Below are 22,072 nucleotides of genomic sequence, written 5' to 3' on the forward strand. Positions count from 1 at the left end.
TTAAGTGATGGTACTTGATTTATTTTTCCATTGTGCTTCCAAGGTACATGGGGACTTGTGAATCCTAAATGACTTGGCATGGTAGTTGAAGGGGGAAAGAGATTTATGCCAAAACAGGTAAGAAGTTGGTAATGAGGTCAGAAGAATTATGGGTGGGGCATGGTGAGTGTGAGAGGATGAAGGTGAGGATTAATGGTGAGAGCTGAAGGGATATTTTATATTTCTGCAATTTAGAGTGGCAAGATAACTCTTTGGTTCTGGTCCACTTGATGAAAGTAAGGCACCGTTTGGGTGAGATGAGAATGTGGTGCTAGAAAAGCACAGCAGGCCAGGCAGCATCTGAGGAGCAGCAAAATCAACATTTCAGGCAAGAACCCTTAATCAGGAATGAGGCTTGTGAGCTGAGGGAGTGGACAGATAAATGGCAGGGGGAAGGGCTGGGGGTGAAGGTAGCTGTGAGTGCGATAGGTAGATGGATATGGGGGTAAAGGTGATAGGTCAGAGAGGAGGGTGGAGTGGTTAAGTGGGAAGGAAGATGGACAGGTAGGACAGGTCATGAGGGTGGTTCTGAGTTGAAAGGTTGGGAGAGGTCAGATATTCTTTGATGCAGGGTGCCATAACCTTTGTGATTGTGAAAAAACATGCTTGTACTAACAAATTCATAAACCAATTGGGATTAAGTTGTCAAGAAATTGGACAAAAATCATGTGGAGTCAAAAGAGTGCCTGATCATGCAGATTACATTGTGATTTATAGTGTTATATGACTGACATCCCAAGCTATCAGTTTCACAGGTGGAGGCCATTGATGAAACAGCTCCAACAGCTTCATGAATGAAAATGTTTGTTGATATATTAAGCATTTGAATGAAATGGCTATTTACATAAGAGATGACTTGAGGCAATTTCAATGTTTTAGATATTTGCTTTGTATCAATGATGTCACTTTATTTTCCAATCATGGTCCCACCAAGTGCCTGGTAATTTAATTATCTACCAGGATGCTTCCTGATTCATGCCCATGGCAAATAATAACTGAATTGGAACGAAGAGGGAAGCCAAAGGGTGGCAGATGGATGATATAAGTTGGCACTGAGTTTGGCATCGGGGCTTTAAAGAGCCTTATGGTGATTGGGAGCATATGAGATGCGTAGGCAAGGGGAATGAAATAAATTCAACTTAGCTGGCATAGCTGTTATGACAAGGCCATGAGGTGTAGGTATATACACAAATATCAACAAAAGGCAGCTGGGTGGGCCTTATAAAACATGGTCAACACAGCCAACTGGAGGAAAAATATGAATAAGGGAATATCAGGATTAAACATCCCAGCACTTCTTAGTGACAGGATTACACAGTACATTAAACATATTGTCACATTTTTTCTTGAATAATTTTGATTCAGGGATGGATATAGCATATTAAAAATTGTGCTACTATATATACATGTACCAGCAGAGGGAGTTCGCTTAAAAATGGAATAACTCATAAAGAAAGATTTGTGATTAAACATTTTGCAGCTATAATGCAAAATGTATCTGGCTGAATATGTAACTATTTCTATTCTAGGTGATGCATGACCTCCAGGATTTTTACAGAAATTCAGATACTTTGTTCACGAGCATAAATCAAAATAACTCAAAATGTGGAAGGCAGATTTGAACCGAGCCAGAGGTGAAACAGAGGTGAAACAGATAGTTTTCATGTCTCCAGGTCTTGGACGATCAACCTCCCATCAAACCAGACAAGCCTGGAATTGCCTGGCCATGTGCAAATGGCCACAGTGTTTCAGAATGAACCATTGTCTCTAACTCCAGTGAACCTGCTTTGTTAGGAGAATGTTACACAGATGCGTGGCACCCAGCTCAGTGGGAGGCCAGAGGCACAATGTGACAAGGACAGCACTTGACAGTTGAAGGTTAAAAACCATGTTCTGCGACCTCCAAACAGGTAAAGCTGACACCTCATTAGATCTCCTTGCCCCAGCCTGATGCCAGTATTGGACACAGGCCACAGAAGCTTTGAGAAGGATGAATTGAAGGGGATAAAAGGGGAAATCTGGAACCCCAGCTCTCTCTGCTTTTGAACTTTCTTCAACAGCGTCTCCAGGGAGCACCTCTGACCAGCAGCTGAGCTGCATAGCATCTCCAGCTCCTTGTACATCATGATGAACATCATCAGGATGACCAGACTCAGACACCACTGCGGTGAGACAAGCTGAAGACCACAACCAGCCCTCGATGAGAGGGGAAGTCCAAATCGACACCTGTAGATCCTGAAACATCAGCCAACCCTCAGAGACCATGGAAAAGCCTTTCCCAACCTTAATGAACAGATATTAACCAGTCCTTTCAGACAAACAGTTCAAATACATTGCTAGACACCTATGGATAGGGTATATCCTCAGAAGCATGTGTCAGAGGTAGGTCGCTTGAGTAGGTGAGACAATGTTTACTTCAAGACTTACTGAATAGATTAATAGAGTTTAATAGGCTTTCATTAGAGCACATCAGTAGACACTGATAAATATTGTTTTTCCTTGATAAAGTGTTCAATAAATTTGTGTTTAATCTTCCCCTAGCTCGTCCCCTTTGTTTATCTCACTATATAATGCACCTGAGTTGTAAAAGGTGACTGCAAACTGGTCAAGGTTAATCATGGCACATTTATACAAACCTTCCCTTTTCAACACAAGAACTTCACATAGACTGTTTGAATCAAAGTTTTAGAGTCATTGCATTATACAGCGCAGAAACAGATTCTTCGGTCCAACTCGTCCATGCCAACCAGATATCCTAAACTGATCTAGTCACATTTGCTAGCATTTGGTCATATCCCTCTAAACTCTTGCTATTCATGTACTCATCCAGATGCCTTTTAAATGTGGTGATTGCACCAGCCTCCTCCACTTCTTCTAGTAGCTCATTCCATTCACACACCACCCTACATGTGAAAATGTTGCCCCTCAGATCCTTTTAAATCTTTTCCCCTCACATTAAACCTATGCCCTCTGATATTGGACTTTGCTACCCTGGAGAAAAAAAACTTGGCTATCCACATTATATAGGCCCTTCATAATTTTATAAACCTATATAAGATTTCTTTTCTTTTAACAGCCACAATTAATCTACATGAGGTGAGCTTTGGTATTCTTACACCTGTTCCAATGAATATGGGTTGGACATATTCAAAAAGTAATCCATTAGTCAATACAAATTGACAACATAACTAATGAGGCTATTTTGAACGAGTTATACTCAGATTGTTTTAGTAATGGTGTGATACTGACGCTTGGTTACAGTACCTTATGCCATCATTCAAACATGCTTTATTCTGAGCCACCTCATTTATATCTGAGCCAAAATTGCTTCAAGTTTCAATCAACAAAGAGGAAGCATTCCATTTACCAGAACTGAACTGAATGAATGAATTAACTTTATTGTCACATGTACTCAAATGAGAACAGTGAATTACAACGCTAACTTTGGTACAAAGGTACCAACTTGCAAACAATAATTTGTATCAATGCCATGGAAGATGGTTGGAAATTAAGCAATATAACTTTTCAAATTCCATCACCTGATTTTAATACCAGAGACATTCAATACAAAGAATAAGAGACAGCATGGGCTGAAAAAGTAAGGTAGGACGCCAAGTAATTAAAGGATGTCCTGACAGCTGTGGAATGAAATCGTCTGAACTGAAACTAGCCCTTTCATCAAAGGAGACTGGAACCAGTCATTGTGAAGATGTGAAGTAATATTTCCTGTTTTTAATTTATACTTGTTTAAATTTCACATATTGGAAATGAAGGACTTGCTTACAATTATCCCACATTGAAACAATTCCCAGATATGAGAATATACAAATTTGTCCAATTATTGGTAAGTGCTTTGTCAGAGTACTGCAGATAGATTTGTAACTGCAGATCTGATGTGTTCCTTCCTTGTTCCTGCTCCAGAGGACAAAGTAACTCCTGATAATACGATTGGAGAAACATAAATCACATCTGCAATACTCACAGCCAATACCAACCTTGATCACTACTAACTAACTCAGGTACCTTATACCAGATACCTTATACCTCCAAGATACCACATATTCCTTTCTCATCCATGTTGTCCTGAAGAAGACCATCTTTTAAAGCTTTGTACTTTTATTGTGCATGTGCTTGAATGGATTTTTGAAGGCTTTGAGCAATATGAGCTGTGTTGAGATGTGTAGCAGCACTAGGACAGGAGTCCAGCAGGGCACATCTTGAGGTAAAGTTTATCTTACTCTAATTGTTATGCTTTTCACATACTATTTGGCAAGCTTCACGCGAATTAGCAGTTAAATGCCAATTGATGGGGAGTAGCGCTTGTTAAATGCTTTGTTAACATCACAACTCCTTATTAATATTCAGCCTTCCACCTTACTGACTTGCCAATCAAGCTAGCTGCTGGAAAAACTTGACAAGAAAACTAGAATGAATATCTCGCAGATTGCTCCAAACAACTTGCATGAGTTCTGTGATTAAACAGCAGCTAGGAGAATGTCAAAGGGGCACCATCTGTACGCACTCCTCCTCCAGTGACAGTGACATCCAGCATGCTCCAACCCATCATAACCATTCTGGCACTTCTACTGTTCACTGGCAGGATAATCTGGAAGCACAGACTTACACTGCAGGATATGCCAGTAACTGGCACTGAAAAGCTGCAGCTTTGCACACAGCTTGCAGACTGGACCAGATAGACAGTCCTCTCAGCTGGTCTCAGCAAAGTCCAATTGCAGTGAGACTTCGGATTGTTGTAATCCAATCTTCTTACAATGATAGTCAACTAGTTGCCTTCTTAATTATTTGCTACTCCTGCATGCTAATATTTTATGTCCTTTGGGCGAGTACATCTAGGTCTGTCAGAACTTCCAACTGGTAGAAGTTTCATGCTGTTTAAAAGATATTCTGTTTTTCTATTCTTCTCATTGATGTGATTAGCTCATACTTCCTGATATCAGATTCTATTGGTCCTCCTGTGCTGCCTGACTTAATTTGTCTGTATCTCTTTGCACTCTCTTCACAGCTTACATTCCTCTTTAGCTTTGCGTTATCACATGACAATTTTGGTACAGACTTTATTAAGAACTTGACCTGTGTTCAGGTTGAGTATGCAGCTATGCATGACTCTGAAAGTTCACCATCGGCAGGAACCTTTCCTTGAAAAAGACTTTAAAAGATTGGTTTACTTAAATTCTGTAGGCGGATGGTATCAAAACCAATCCAGAAAACTGTCTCACATAACACGCATTGCTGCTGCCAGTAACTGCACATATAGTACTGGCCCTCAATCAACCACCCATACCATCACTTTGGACTCTAACAGTATGTCTTCAATTCAATCACAGGCAATTTCCTCTAATGACAGCAATCTTCCTTATTGGACACAATGATGATTAAGATAATGTCCTTTTGGAGGATGGCACACTGATACACAGATTGTTCTCAACTTTCAGTTGTGCTGCGGTCTGTCACAAAGTAACAGGTCTGAAAATGCTCACCAGCAAGCTTAGCAGAGGAGTTCCAGCATTCAGATAACTGTATCCATGAAGTTTTGTGGTTTTATAGATCAGATTTCACACACTTTATACTGTCTCCTACTACAGAAACTTAAACTGTATCAGCAAACACAAAAAAGTGTGTTAACTAGACACTCAATTTACCTCTGACTTTTACTAATTTATATTGTCATGAAAATGCTAATTATGGATCAATTATAAATCAATTAATTTACTGTTTGTCATAAAGAAGCAAGTGATGAAAACTAATGGAGTTTTTCTCCAACTTTGCCACCAAGAAACATCATTCATGCAGCAGTGAGATTATACCCATGTTATTAACATTGCACTGATCTGCTATTACAACATTTGATTTGTAATCACTCCCACTGCACTGATATTGTAACAATCACTCTCACTGCACTGATATTGCACAGGTCACTCACACTGTGCTGATATGACATTTCTCATTCACATTGCACCACGTTATTGAAACTGCAAGGGTACAATATTTTGCACAGGGCTTGTTAGAACTCTGCAATAGTTGCTATCTTTTGCCACTTTACACATTTCACTTAATGAAATATAGTATACTGTGGTTCTACCAGAGTTACTTTGTTTGCGTGCAATGTGGGGATACCTGTGTGGGAGCCAGAGAGTGAGCTGAGGAGTCGCGAATGTTGGGTTGGGCCATCGTGCACTTCCACCACATCATTCAGTGCTGTTTGGAAGTATGTAAACTGGCCAAATACCACTGAAGAGGAAAAAGAAAAACACGCTAATTAATCAAAGTGAGGTTACAAGATTATAAAGCAAATATTAATTAGCACAGTTCTATTTCATAACCTGAGACATTTGCAAACCTCTCAGTATTAGTTTACAATCAGACTAATTTAGAACAAGGCATGCCAACAAATGCAAAACCAAAAGTCTAGACTAATTTTATTAACAATCCTCAACAATTTTCTAATAACTTCTGTGTCTGTACAAAGACTAAGGAAAGGAGAAAGTGGTTAGTTCAAAGGACGCAAATAATACAGGTTAAAGCATGACTCACACCACTGATGAGTTTTTTATGAACCCAAAGCTAATTTAACAGTTAAATGAGAAGATAAGAGAAAATGTAAATGGTCGCTTAATAACAGACAAGAACAGAAACACTGTAGTGAAAATGCATCCTGTCAGCAGGCCAACTTTGTAGAATATGGAACAGGAACCATGCAATGGAAATGTACTTTTACATAGTTAATGAGGAATCAATTAGCTCAGGCAAGGTTATTTCAATGAGAATGGTCCATACCATAGTTCTTAGGCACAATGATTGAATATAAACATGTCTGTCCACCAGTGTAGTTCTTTGGGTAGTTTGGAGACAAAATGACACCTTCTGATACAGAGTATTGACCTCCACATGGTGCTGGAAAATAAAGAGGAAAACCAATTACAAAAATAACATGAAATGCAACAATTATACTATCCAACATGGGGCAATGGATTGTCTCTTTGACTGACAGACATTATGAATTCATAACTCATAATTCGTAATTCTAATATTCATAACTACAATTGATCCAAAATGTGGTAGTCTGTGGGAATTCATTATGTCAACTTGTAATGGATCTAAAAAGCAATATAGTTGCCGAGAGCTCCTGCTTCAAAGGCATGTGATGTTCCCCAGGCTGCCCTATTTCCAGGGAACTCCTGCTGTTTTGCAGCTCAAGAACCAATGCCACCGATTTTTCTGAGAATGATAACTTCCTGATATTGTCACACAACTTTTTTCATCACTTGACATATATTCCTCCTCGAGTTTCAGCAAAACATCGCAATGCTTGAAGAGTTGATGAATGGTTTCAATGCACACACATTGATTAAGATAAAAAGAAGTATTAATTTGAGCTCAAGTTTTTTTAAATGAAACGCGCTGGCTAAAACTCAACTACTAATTGACAGTTTTCACTCATCCCTGCATGCTTTCCCTGATAGCTTGGCAAATAATTGACATTTCTCGCATATGTCGCAGCATGACACATGTCTAATCACTCTAAAGCTTTTAAATGAAGAGTTTCATAGAAATTGGTAATTGATGCAAACTAGATCCATGGTTAATTTTAAACGTAAGGTTCCTATATTAAGGGACACGAGGCCATGTATGTATATAAAATTAGATCAGAGATTAGCTATGATCTCAATGAATAGGTTGGAGAGATTAACTGACCTTGTTCCTATGGATTAGTCTGCTTACTTTGAAATGAATCAGCACAAAGCAGAGACAGAACAGTGGCATATGTAAGCTTTAAAACATTTATCTATTATCATAATTATTTCTAGCTTCAAATACTCACTAAGTGCCAAAATTAATTCTAAATTAATCCAGATCATCATACTATTTGTTAAGAAACCAGGGTTAAAAGAACAATGATATTTCTTAATAAATATAATAACAACATCCGATCTTATCTTTCAAACATCATATTCAGGCAGAATGGGCAGATTAAAATTTAGATCATGAAGCCACTTCAATTATGTTGGCGCCTAATAAACAAGTTGACGTAAGAAATCAGTGTAAAATGACAGGTTAAAATTAATGGAAAGTGATATTCATTTTTATTTTCATGCTATTTATATTCACAACTCAGAAACCTCTCACTATAATAGCCTGCTCTTCTGTGGTGTTTCATGGAGTGTGCCAGAGGATATTCTTCTCTAATTACTGGAGCATCTTGCAGCATCTTACAAAATCCAAGCTAAATATGTTGTATTAACAAATGCCCTATTCCTCGTGACAGGGTAACTCAACTTATATGAAATAAAAATTGAGAAAAAACACTGTATAAATGTTAGATGCTTCAGCCAATAACAGAGCAAAACTAAATGCCAGATCATTCAAATCAGTTACATAAAAATGCAAAATGAGAAATCTCTGGAAAGTATGCATGTTGATTTGCCTCTTTATTAGGCGATGGGGCTAGCAGAGATGGTGGGGGATAATAGAGTTTCCCAATAATCCCAGTTTCCAAAGTGGAATTTGAGGAAGCATTTCAATTCTAGCCTTAAAACCCTGACAGGAGTAACCTGTAGGAATGTGACAGGCTTTTGGATATGAGTTCATCCATTATGCGATATGTAAATTGTCATCATTAAAAAGCTCAGAAAATACTGTAGCCATTGATAACAGTGTAATAAATAGATGCCATAAGTGATGTAACTGATTGGTTTTCTGGTAGGTACTGTTTGAACTTTCATAATTATTTTTTATGTAAGACAGTGATAATAGATGCATTGCACAATCTTTGTTCATTGCTCATGGGTTTCTTTCTCAAGCTTGCAAGGGGCTTCCAGCTAATTAACATTGTTCACCAATTGCTCTTTTTAAATAATTTTTGAATGCATCATACACTTCTGAATCAAGAGGCACGATTGCTGAACATTACCAACCTGTTCTCTTCTGTAGTAACAACCTGTGAAACAATGCACACAAAATAAAACCAACAATTCTTTGCATTCACATCAGTGGAAATCTGGCATAGTGGATTACCTGTCCATTTTAGAACATATCTTGTTTTATTAACACAGAATGGAAACTTGGATAACAAGTGCAAAAGATATATTCCATAAGATTACTGATTCTTGATTATTGTGGAGATTTGGCAACAGCTAAAGTAGATCAAGCAGCACGCAGAACTGTGTGAACAAACAATACTGGTCTTTTCTTAATCAATTACGCCATGCTTTTTTGTCTTTTTCCTACAGCTCCATCTATTAATGTTATGTTGAATGGTAGCTATAAAAGAACAATATAGGCAAATTGCATCTCAAAAATATAACAACACTACAACTACCATCCATGTGGTGAAAATCATCCAAGATCTCTCTTGTGATTGAAATCTCGTTACCAAACAAGCCATTTAGAGAGTTGATAAGGATATATTAATTGTGAGAAAAAAATAGAAATTGAAGGAAACAGTGCTGCTTTGATGTACCTTCAAAAGATCCATTCAAAGCAAAATTCATAAACAGTAGAGCTGCTGAGGTACCTTGGTATTGAATGGTATATGCCATTTTGGCCTTTGCAAAATCAGAAAGAAAATATATTTTGAAATGGAATGGACAGGATGAAACAAGACGCCAATAAAAAAAACATTTCTGTATAGTAAGGAAATGGCAGTTTGTAGATGTACAACTTGAACTGGCTTGAACTTTACCACATGTTGGTGCAGTTACCTGAACAGGATGGAACAGGTTTGTTCCAGGAAGGTTTTCCATCTGTTCCCATGATGCAAGTCAGAGTTGAATAACCGACGATTTCATAGCCACTGTCACAGTAAAATGTCACTGTGGATCCAAGCTTTAGGTGTGTTCCCACCCTTGTCCCATTCTTGATGGTTCCAGGATCGAAGCAAGATTCTCTGGGGTTCTCTTTAACAACAAAAGGTGCATTAAAATTGTTAATTAATGTGCTCTTTACTTGCCAACAAAAGTTAATTGCATTACGTTTTGTTGATGACAAACTCAGCAAAGACCACATTGACTTTAGCTGTAAGTGAGATGACAGCATTAAGAACTAAAACTAAACAAGTCCACCTAACAATACATTTTTGAATTGCAAAGCAGTGGTTCGCATTCAAACACCTGACAAAAACACAATTTCTTTGTATGTTTCTCAGTCTGAGGGTGGCAGCCAGGTGGTTTGGAGAGATGGCAGAAAATTCAGAGCAAATAACACAAAGGCACATACTTCCATAGCACTTCCACAATTTCAGGATGCACAAAAGCACTTAATGGGCAAGAAAATATTCTTTAGAATTGTACCTACATCTATAAATACATTCACACACAGATAAGCCTCATAGCCAACTGATCAAATTCAAATATTGTCCGCAATTACAAAGCTTTTCATGGTCTCACCTCCTTCGGTGGTCTCCAGTATCTCTAACCTCAAGTTCTGCCATCAGCCTCCTTCACTGAGTGTTTGAGTATTCCCCTTTAGTGTGCCACCAATCTGGATAATGTCTAACAGTTTAAGACCTACTATCTGGAAGACCTTATTATAGCCCGCCTTCCATATAATAACTTAAACAGTGGGATATTTTTCAAAGATCTGTGCTGTCAATGGCGCATTCTAATAATCTACTTGTGTCTTCCAGAGCAACAGTCAGAGAAAGTAAGCACCATGAGCTGTCATATCATTTTTACTTGCGGTTGGGTGGCAGACAGTAACCAGAGTTGGAGAAAGTGAGGACTGCAGATGCTGGAGATCAGAGTCAAAATGTGTGGCGCTGGAAAAGCACAGCAGGTCAGACAGCATCCAAGGAGCAGGAGAATCGACATTTCGGGAATAAGCTCTCCATCAGGAATAGAGTAACTGGAGTTGGCCAATCATCCCAGTGAAGTGGATGCCGAAGAGAAAGGCTGATCAGGGATCCAGGGCTTTATTGCCTAATCAAAGCACTCGGCCAATTTATTTGTAATCTGAACGCCTGTACAATCAGGTAAAGGCCCAGGCCTGTTAAATTGCTTAGTGGGCACCCATTTTGTATCTGGAAAATGGAAGCATCAATATCGAACTCCAAACTCTAGGGGTAAGGAATACAAATGACTAGGTGCTGAGATGCAAGAGACAACGAGCATTTACCTTCAGGACAGAGTCATTTTCTTCATATCTATAAACAAAATTGAATGGTTAAGCTGTGAAAAACGTTTAATGAAATCTTATCATTGTGTTTAATGATTCCTTCAGTCCAAATTGTATTGTGAAACAATATTAACAGTGCATTTCCATGATTAGTGAAGTGCAGCAAACGCACAAACGTACTTGACCTGAAGGAAGGGTTTTACTTTTTCATGTGTGCGAAAGTGCTTTCCAGTAAAGTCATTTCCACGTTTGTTAATTGCAAGTAAGTATTCAAGCAAAATCGTTTACAGATGCTGATATAAGAACAGTTCAGGTTATACTCAGACATAAATAAACATTGTCTGTTTACTTATGGAAATAACTATGGTCTCTGAAGCTGACACACATTTATCTTCAAACTGTTCCACAGGAAGCCTACAATGACTATCAAAGGGTTCTGCTACAACGTTAAGTTAATGCTGGATATCAAGGCAGTGCCGCACTTGGGGTTGAAGCATCCTGGACTGAATCAGCCATTTTTGAAGGAGCAAAGAATAATTGACCAACTTGAAGGTGGCAGTGTCAAGGGTTCAGCACAAGACTCCTTAACCACTGTCTCAGCCCAACCACTTTGTGATATTCAGAAATAAGAGCAAAAAGGAAACAAAAAGTGAATAGAAAAGGAAACTATAGCTGTTTCAAGAGTTCTATCGAAGGGTTCTTGATTAAGTGTAGGCTTTGCATCTAGCTGGATATTTGTACCTGATGAGACAATGCTTGTGTTAATTTGTGGAACTTAAGGACACCAGATAGGTCACATCATTCAGAAAGATTTAAAAGAATATATATAAGTACAGGCACTTCAATGTCCAGACTAATACTAAGGTATTCAGCCATAAACAGAAAGCTGCTACCATGAGCGTATCATACTTCAAGTAAATCCAGTCAAGATGGAGTCTGAGAGCTTTATGACCTCAGGTCACATACGATGGGCAGTGATGACATCACAAACACATCTCTCAAAGGTATACTGCATAGTAACTGTCAGACAGAACATAGCTTTGAAATGTTGCACAGAATTCTATGGCTTCTTGTGAAGTGAGTTCAGAGGTAAAGGGATATTTTATCTGATGAAGGAGCAGTGCTCCAAAAGCTTGTACTTCCAAATAAACCTGTTGGACTATAAACTGGTGTTGTGTAAATTCTAACTTTGTCCAATCCAGTCAAACACTGACACCTCCACATCAAGTCTAGAAGAGGAATGTTTGTGGACAGCCTTGCTACTTTCACTGCCCTCCTTTAGGAGGCTGGCAGCTCTTGGTGGGTATGGCCTCCAGGTGGAAAACAGTTAAAAATAAACTTGAAAATAAAAGCACTGGTGATACTGGAGCCCCATTTTGAAGGATGAGTCTAATTAGTGTGCCTCATTCACCGGTTTCATTGTTTTTTCCTTCGGGATTTTCTGTCGCTGGTCTTTGATCCAAGGGAAAGTCCTGAGCTGGCTGCATGAATGCCTGAGGGGAACAATACAGGGGTCCTTCTAAAAGAAAGGGAGGCAATGGCCTAGTGGTATTATCACTAGACTACTAATCCAGAGATGGTAACATTCTGTGGAAATGGATTCAAATCCTCCACGGCAAATAATACAATTTCAATTCAATAAATATCTGGAATTCGGAGTCCAATGATGACCTTGAAACCATTGTTCATTGTCAGGAAAAACCTGTCTGGTTCGCTAATGTCCTTTAGGGAAGAAAACTGCCATCCTTACCTGGTGTGCATGTGACTCCAGACCCACAGCAAAGTGGTTAACTCTTAACCGCCCCCTGGGCAATTAGGTCTGGGCAATAAATGCTGGCGTGGCCAGCAACACCTAATCTCATGAATGAATTTAAAAAAAAGAAGCAACACAGGATTCACTTGGTGGGCAGGAACTATTACATCTGCTTCTCTACACAGATGCTATCTGACATGCTGAGTAGATTCAGCGATTTCTGTTATTTCAAGTTTTCAGCATCTGTATTATTTTCCTTTTGAATTGCAGCTTCTTAACTTAATCTTAAACCAGCTGGACAATAAATACCAGGTTAAGGCTCAGTTGACTCTGTACTGTTCAACATGCCATTTACTTACCTCCCAAGGGAGAGTTATGATACAGGGGTAATTTTCTCAGCATGTGCTATGGATAGACCTGTCACATGTCTATCTTTGGCCTTGTATTGAGATGGTCATACAAATATGTCTGGGAGCAGTGTCATGGTATGAAGGGATTTAAACAGGATTGGACACCAAACAGTTCTGCATCAAGATTTCACTTCTTTAAAAAATTGCTACCATATAGTTGTCTCATCGACTGTGGAAAATACACTCTATATGAGAGGATGGTTATTGCACAAAAGAAGGGTATTTGACACAGGCAGCATGATGGCTCAGTGGTTAGCACATTTCCCTCACAGCACCAGGGACACGGGTTTGATTCCAGCCTCAGACGATTGCCCGTCTGGAGTTTGCACATTCTTGTTGTCTGCGTGGGTTTCCTTCAGGTGCTCCAGTTTCCTTCCACAGTCCAAAAAGTGTGCAGGCTAGGCGGATTTGCCAGGCTACATTGCCCTGTAGTGTCCAGGGGTGTGCAGGCTGGGTGGATTAGCCATTTTAAATGTGGGGTTATTGGGGTGGGGGCAGTGGTTGAGTCTGGGGGGTAGCTCTTCAGAGATCCATTCAGGGATTCTAAGACACATCAAATTGACGTATTTTCCTAATCAATCTGCATGGGTATGTTATTACACACACATGGAGAAAGTGGGACTTGAACCCAGGTCTCCTGGCTCAGAGATAGGGACACTACTCTGACAGCTCCCAACACATCAAGTGACTCTCTGAAGGAATAATTTACCCAGGGCAATGTGCTGGCCTGCTCCCTACAGCCATCCATATTTTCCTTTTCAGATAGTAACCCAATCCCCTCTTAAATGACTCAATTGGATTTGCTTCCACCAAACTCTCAGGAAGTACATTCAAACCCTAACCTAAAAAAAATTGTTTTAATCAAATTTCTCAACCTTCTTTTCACGACAGAACCCCTCAATCTAACATAGCAGAAGTTCCTCATGCCAGAAAGTATGGGGGTGAGAGGTACGACAGGTGACTTTGGAGTTTTTATGAATCATTTCTGTGTTGTCCATAAGAGCTTCACATGTTTCCTCAATTGTGGCTCCCAGAACTGGATGCAATACTCTCAAAGTTTAACATAACTGCTTTGTTCATGAACTCTATTAATAAAGAGCTATTAATAACGTCTAGGATAATATATGTTTCCTCAGCTGCTCTCTCTACTTGTTCTCCCACCTTCATTGAGCTATGCATGTTTACACCCAGGTCCCTCTTGTCCCTTGTACACCCTTTAGAATTGTCTGGAGAATTCTCTGCAGACAGAAATAGGGCTAACAACCTGTGCACTGACATTTTGTCATTCTGATGAAAGATTATTGACTTGAATTGATAAATTTGTTCCTTTATCCACATCTGCTGAGTATTTCCAGTATTTCCCAGTTTGAGTTCAGATTTCCAGCATCTGCAGCATTTTAGTTTTGTGTAAGGATAAGCATCAAACCTTGCAAAGTCCAGGGTCGCCCGCAGTTTTGGCTGGATGTTTGCATTAAGACTGTGATTATAAGGAATGTAAGAACTCCAAAGTCACCTGTTGTACCTCTCACCCCCATACTTCCCCTTGTTGTTCTCCCCATTCACCAGCTCCCCTCTTTGTACTCTCTTTCCGTTTTGTCTTTACCCACAGTCTTCAAACTGGTGATTCCCTAAATTAATAAATTACTCCAGCTTATCTGAAGATACATTTTGTTTGTGCTTCTTTAGCAATGAATATTATGACTTTACCCATTAAACTGTGTTTAATTCTTTTTTGTTAAAATTAAAATCTAACACTGAATGTAAATACAGTCTTACACACTGCAACAAAGTCCTCAACCCAATTTCCTGACAATCCCTAGATCATCATTACACTGGCATTCGTTTGTAAGACAGTTAGTCAGAGAATGGTTTCAAGCATTTTTGGAATCTCATCCATAGTTTAATTTCCCTCAGTAGTTTCCTCACAGTAACAAGCCCATGTTTATTTAATGCAATGTTTTATGCAATTGAGTCACTTAAATTCAACAAATTATGAGTTGTGTTCTGTTATTATAGTAAAAAAAGAGAAAAGAAAGATTTGCATTTCCAAAGCCTCTTTTATCTTCACAAGAAATCCCGAAGCACTTTTTAGTTAAGGTTGGACTGTTGAAATGGAGGAAATGTAGCTATGTGATAACGACCAAGTCCTTTGGTCTATTTTATGTTGAGGGATAGATATTGACCAGGAATCTCCGTAACTTCTTCACAATATTGCCATGGGAGATTTTATATTGACCAATAGGGAGCAGACAAGGTTAACAAATCCATTGAAAGACCCAAGATCCTGACGTGGTAAAGCATCAGTTTAGATCCTTGTACTCAAGTCTCTAAACTGGGACCTGAAATTGCATCTTTCTGACTTGGGGGGGAAACGTACACATAAACCTGCAAATTAGGGGAAGGATTAGGCAATATCCAGCAATTGAGCTAAATCCAGCACTTTATTTTACTATTGGATTTTATTTAGTATTTTTTGAGGGGTTTTAGGATCTCAGTACCAAAAATATCCGGAGCAGTCCAAGTGTGAAGTGAATGATTCCTCTCATGGACTAGGGGTCTCTGTTTAAATCAAGCATCGCCCATTCGAAACAGAAATGAGGTGAGTTTTATTCTCTCAGAGTTATGAGTCTTTGGAATTCTCAATTCCTGAAAAGGAGATGGAAGCAGAATTTTTGTTTTTTTTTTCTGGCAGAGCTGGATAGATTCTTTGGTAAGCAAACTGCCTTAGCAGCAGGAGGGAGAGGTGCCAATTAAAAGCTACTTTTGAGATTTGAAGCTTTTATCCAGTGGCATACTGCATGGTTTGGTGCTGGGCCTCCTAGACAGGAATAGGGGATCAGTGAGTTCATAGATCATAGAGTCATAGAGCTGTACAGCGGGGCAACAGACTTTTTGTTCCGACTCAATGCTATGGAAATTGGTGGTGTAGTAAATAATGAGGTGGAAAGCCTTAGATTGCAGGATGACATAGCTGGACTGGTCAGGTGGACAGAACAATGGTAAATTAAAGTGAATCATGAAAATCATGAAGTGATTCATTTTGGGAGCTCTAACAAAACAAGGGAGTGTGTGATGAATGGTTAGACCCTGGGAGGTACAGAGGATCAGATGAATATGAGGGTATATGCCCACAGATCCCTGAAGACAAGAAGACAGGTGGATAAGATGGTTAAGAAGGCATGTGAAACGTTTGTATTTGTTAGTAGATGCTTTGAATATAAGGGCAAAGAGCTTATGACGGATCTCTATACAACATTAGATAGGTCATAGCTGGATTCCTGTGTGCAGTTCTGATTTCCACTTCAGGAAGGATGTGATAGCACAAGAGAGGAGATTCACACATCATGTCTTGATGCTTCACAAATGGCCAGTGTTAACAGTGACACAGCTCAGACTGTTGATTTGTTGGGCTTTCTAATTGGACTGGCAGTGAAATGGGCTGGAGGGCCTTGGTCTATTCAGCTGAGTAGACAATGGCCCTGGTGGCATAAACTCTGTCCTCTCAGTAAAGTTCGCCATTGGGTGAGAGAGGCAGCAGACCAACCCCCATCACACCATGTGGGTTACTTACTTTCTGAGTTTTGTTTGTTCCTTTCCTCTCTATATACCAGGTCATAGCACAGCCAAGCCCGTTCCCCACTCCAGCCAACCATTAATACACTTGTCAAGCAGCTTCCCTTATAAGCATCATGATCCACCCCCACACAGTTTTGATGAGAACCAGCCAATCAGCTCTTCATAGCCTAGAATATTGCAGTATCATCAGAACAACAGATGGCAACAGAACAAATCAAATTTTAAATAAGAATCTCAGGTTTTTTCTGTTCCAGTAAAAGGATACATGCATGGTTGAACACATCAGAACTATATATGAAAGGTGTGTCCCTGAGGCTTTGGTGAGCAACACTTTCTTGTTAATTAATGCCCACAGAATGATCTGCTCAGAGGAAGATGAGTTACCGGTATACTGAAGAGCAAATCCTGTCATGCTGACTGAGGCGTCACTGCGAAAGGCCAGGAAAAGGTTGTTGCTGCTGCTCTCGATTTTGTCAGGCACCTGTGAGCCCTGAAAGCTGCCAATCAGAGAACTGAGAGAATCTGGTCCGTCATAGATATGAAGGAAATCATAGCCGGGCTCCACACTGAAGCTGCAAGCACAGAAGAGGAACACGATTCAATATAACTTTCCAAAGTTATTCAAGCAAAACACTTTCAACTCTGCTTTATGGCCCAAGAGCATAGAATTTTTTTCCTCTGTGATAGAATAACACAGGGATCTTGTTTCAATACTACAATATAAGAAAGCTGTTTCTCCTGTCACCACCTGTCTTACTTAATGCTCCGCTTTACTATTGTATAAAGAATTTGACTTTGTTGGGTCATATATTTTACTTATTTTTCAAAGTAATTCCACATTCTTCTCAGGTTTTCTCTCACTCTGTCTAAAGTAACGAATCTCAAGCCTCTGTCATTGCTATTCTAACTGAAATTGCCTCTTGAAGTTGGACTGATTGATTTGTCATATGTACTGACGCACAGTGAAAAGCTTTGTTGATGAGGAGTGCAGGCAGATCATAGTAAGAATGGTGGAGTAAAGGGAATTAGACATTGTCTGATAGTGTCCTTGCTGAAGAATACACTAACTGTAAGGAAATAAAAATCAATGGTGTAATCCCACAAAGATCCAAAGTTCTACATGGTCCATTGTGATGGTGATCCTATGATATTGACATTCAATGCTAACATCTGTGAAATTTCCTAAGTGGGAAATGAGGCACAAGTGAACGTTGCAGAGCCCAGTTGGCTGGGGTAAAAGTCGCACAGTGAAATGCATGAGCTACCTCAAGGAAGAAGAAAGAGAAGCACAGAAAATGAAACAAATTTATTAATGGGAGAAAAAAAGGGAAAATATAGGAGGATAGATGAGGCAAAGTGACAAGAAAGGGCAGTAAGACAGAGTCATAAAAAGTCACTAGGACGTCTATCTTTAGAGATAGGGATGTCAGGGCGGCATGGCGGTTAAGTGATTAGTATTGCTGCCTCACAGCACCAAGAATCCAGGTTTGAATCCATTCTTGGGTGACTGTCTGTATGGAGTTTGCACATTTTCTCTGTGTCTGTGTGGGTTTGTGCTGATTTCCTCCCACAGTCCAAAAATGTACAGGTTTGGTGGATTAAACATGCTAAATTGCTCATAGTGTCCAGTGATGCGCAGGCTAGATGGATTAGCAATGGGAAATGCAGGGTTACAGGGAAAGGGTAGGGAGGTGGGTCTGGGTAGCGTGCTCTTCAGAGGGTCAGTGTGGGCTGAATGGCCTGCTTCAACACTGTAGGGATTCTATGATTCTTTGATGTGCAAAGCTAACAGAACCTTTTGAATACTGTTGTAAAAAAGAAAAACTGCAGAATTTTGTTTACCTGTCAATTGTCACCAAGGAGTGGTTATGAAAGAATTCTGTTCTGGGAAAATTACATGTGTCAAACACAATCATTTTCAGTAACAGTCGTGATGCCAATATTGTTGGTAATATATAACATTGCTGTTGTTCCTTCACATCCAGTGCTGCATGAGGCAGACAGAGCACGTACTTATGTCTGTTGCTGTGGATTGTTTTTGTTCCTGCAACAGGACACCAGACTATTACCTGAGGCTACAGCTTGAGAGGTGCCAGTCCACATCAAGCATGGCTGATCAGGAGACCTTCTGCACTTATTGCCTGCCTCTGGTTTATTGAAGGGATTTACAGATCAACCTTTCTGAGGACATGGTGAACATAGCTTCCGTGGATATCACATGTTGGAGTGGGACTTGAACCCAGAGCTTCTGGCTCAGAGGCATAAATGCTACCCACTGTGTCACAAGACCTCCATGTAATAAATAATTACAGAAGACATTGATATTTGACATGGCAAAATGAATTTTCAAGAAGTCCCTCTCTAACAGCACTATTAGTTATCAAGTGAATCCCATTTACCATTTCCTGAGAAAAAGTAGAGAAAATGATATCACCACAGGAAATTACATGACCGAGCCAAGGAAACGTAAACACTTAAATAGAAAGCGGGCCATGCCACCAGTGCCTCATCTGGAGACTCACTGATGATGTTACGAAGTATGGTGATGAAACATCTGAAAATGAACCTTCCAGCTCAGTGAGCAAACCTACATCAAGTACTAGTGGTGTTCCTACGCCCCTTGGATTGTGGTAGTTCAAGGCATCAATTCACCTTCATCTTCCCCAGGGCATTTAGGGATGGACAGTAACTGCTAGCCCAGTAAGTGACACTTACATTGCATAATAAAAACAGATATATTGATTACAAATTTACAAGCAAAATCTTCTCTGGATAAGTTCACTTACTTTTTTACTACACATTTCATTTCATGCAAAATCCTGCTTCAGTCCTCAAAGTATTACAAGATGTGAAGCATATTAATGAGCAAAAAAAATTCTTAAGACCTGTTGTTTATCTCCCACTGATTTGCACAGAAAATGGTAAAATATTGATATTAGTGTCTAATATATTCCATACTGCTCAGAGCTCATGGGGCTGCAATAATTGCTGTCTTGTCACACTGCTCAAATCAACACAGCACAGTTCTTTTAGCAAAGTTTCAGCAGGAGATAATGTCCGTAGCATCTCCATCAGACCCAGGATGTGAATCCCCATTGATGAAAGGTCACAATGCCACCCTCCAGCTGCCACACAGCTTCTACTCTTCCGATTCCTAATTAGCCTGTTGCAAGACCAGCGTGAAACAGCTTTAATGATTAAAGATATTTTTAAAAAACTGTTCTGTATGCCTGAGCATTAGTCGAACATGTGCAAGTGAACATCATTCTTTTATATTTGCTGAGCCACATTAGATTTAACACTGTTGGTAATACAGGGATTTCCTGTGACATTTAGCTGTTCATGGAGCTGGTAACTTTTCTCCTCAGAACTGATTGCACACACAATTTTCATCTATTATTAACTTGATTTTATCCACACAAACATTCCATTTGGAAAGATGAAAACATAAACCCTTTTCATTTGATCTTTACAGAGAGTAATGAATTAGATAGCTCCTGCAGAGACAGTACAAGACTGAATGGGCTTCTTCAGGGCTGTAAGATTCTATTTTGAAGGCACATGCAAATGAAAATTAGAGTTGCACAAATAAGGGCCCTGGGGATCTGGCTGGATGTCACTTCCATCTTCTGATCTTTGAATGTGAACATTAAGCATAAACATTTGACTGGCTTGAATCTTCACACTCCCTCTTTAGCACAGCACACAGGTCCCCAGACATCAGAAATTATTTCCTCTAGAACACATGCCTTTTCTTCGCCCATTGTGTCGGGTATTGTACCATGTTCAAGACAATCATTTTAGAAGGATAGAAACCCGACAGTGTGTAAGCAACCATGTGGCCCATCGAGTCCATGCGAGCTCTTTGAAGAACATCCCATCCAGACCAAACTCCCACTCCCAATTATATCCCTGTGGGCGGCACGGTGGTTAGCACTGCTGCCTCATAGTGCCAGAGATCCGGGTTTAATTCGTGCCTCAGGCAGCTGTCTGTGTGGAGTTTGCACATTCTCCCCATGTCTGCGTGGGTTTCCTCTGGGTGCTCCGGTTACCTCCCACAGTCCAAAAATGTGCAGATTAGGTGAATTAGCCATGCTAAATTGCCCATAGTGTTAGGTGAAGGGGTAAATGTAGGGGAATGGGTCTGGGTGGGTTGCTCTTCGGAGGGTCGGTGTGGACTTGTTGGGCCGAAGGGCCTGTATCCACACTGTAAGTAATCTAACCTAATCCTGCATTTCCCATGGCTAATCCACCTCGCTTGCACATCCTTGGACACTATGGGACAATTTAGCACTCCACCCAACCTGCTCACCTTTGGACAGTGGAAGGAAACTGAAGCATCCAGAGGAAACTTACGCAGACACAAGGAGAATACGCAAACTCCACACAGACAGCCACACAAGACTGGAATCGAACACAGGTCACTTGCACTATGAGACAGCATGCTGACCGCTGAGCCAATGTGCCGCTGGATGTTATAGTGATGTTGAAATATCAAACTCAATGATTTCAAACATATCCTTCTGAGTCTATGGTCCATTGAATTCAAATTGTGCCCCAATGCCCAACAGTGTATAGTATATAATGCTGGGGAGGAGATTGCTTCGACACACAAATCTCCAAATTTTCCCACTCTCAATCCAAATTATGTCAGGGACTTTTCACACTGAATTGTCCTGCATTTCAATCTGTTTTGAATGTACTCAGTGACAATTATAAACTGGCAGAGAACAATGAATTGCACTTAATTTGTAGCATTTTATTCTCAAGGTTTATTACACTGAAATTGTAATGTTCTACAGATAATGTAATCAGACCAATGGAAAAATATGTAACAAGGCCATTTAACCCCTGTTGCATTTAGACTGATGCTTGCAAAGAGCAGTTGTGCTTATTCTTACGTAGTTTGTCAATAATCTTGTTCCTCCAAGTAGCTGTACAATTCCCTTCAATAACTTCATTTTCATGCCGAGCTTACCTTAGGAACGTCAGAGAAATGACATAGTCGGGTGACACAGTTACTTTCCAGTCACATTCCTTGCCATGAGGATAAGGCTCAGGGTAAAAGGGAGAAAGGATGATTCCTGTTGGCCCAGTCAGGTTTCCTCCACAAGGAGCTGGGAAAATGAGAGAAAATTGTGAATTAGATTGTGCTGAATTGAAG

At 39.9% G+C, this 22,072-nt stretch overlaps 1 protein-coding gene across 1 annotated transcript in view; it reads right to left on the reverse strand.

The window, feature by feature from the left end:
- LOC122563724 (CUB and sushi domain-containing protein 2) overlaps positions 1-22,072 on the reverse strand; it is a 616,258-nt gene that overhangs the window by 264,222 nt on the left and 329,964 nt on the right. Inside the window, exons 23-27 of the mRNA XM_087976898.1 lie at positions 21,887-22,025; positions 17,293-17,480; positions 9,759-9,953; positions 6,835-6,951; positions 6,175-6,288 (exon numbers count right to left, since the gene is read on the reverse strand). Of these exons, the coding sequence (XP_087833024.1) occupies positions 6,175-6,288; positions 6,835-6,951; positions 9,759-9,953; positions 17,293-17,480; positions 21,887-22,025 (753 nt within the window). The remainder of the gene's footprint in view (positions 1-6,174; positions 6,289-6,834; positions 6,952-9,758; positions 9,954-17,292; positions 17,481-21,886; positions 22,026-22,072) is intronic.

This window comes from Chiloscyllium plagiosum, unplaced genomic scaffold (genome assembly GCF_037043375.1).
Source record: "Chiloscyllium plagiosum isolate Xiang-an unplaced genomic scaffold, Cpla_swu_hap1 HiC_scaffold_30, whole genome shotgun sequence".
Taxonomy (NCBI): Eukaryota; Metazoa; Chordata; class Chondrichthyes; order Orectolobiformes; family Hemiscylliidae; genus Chiloscyllium; species Chiloscyllium plagiosum.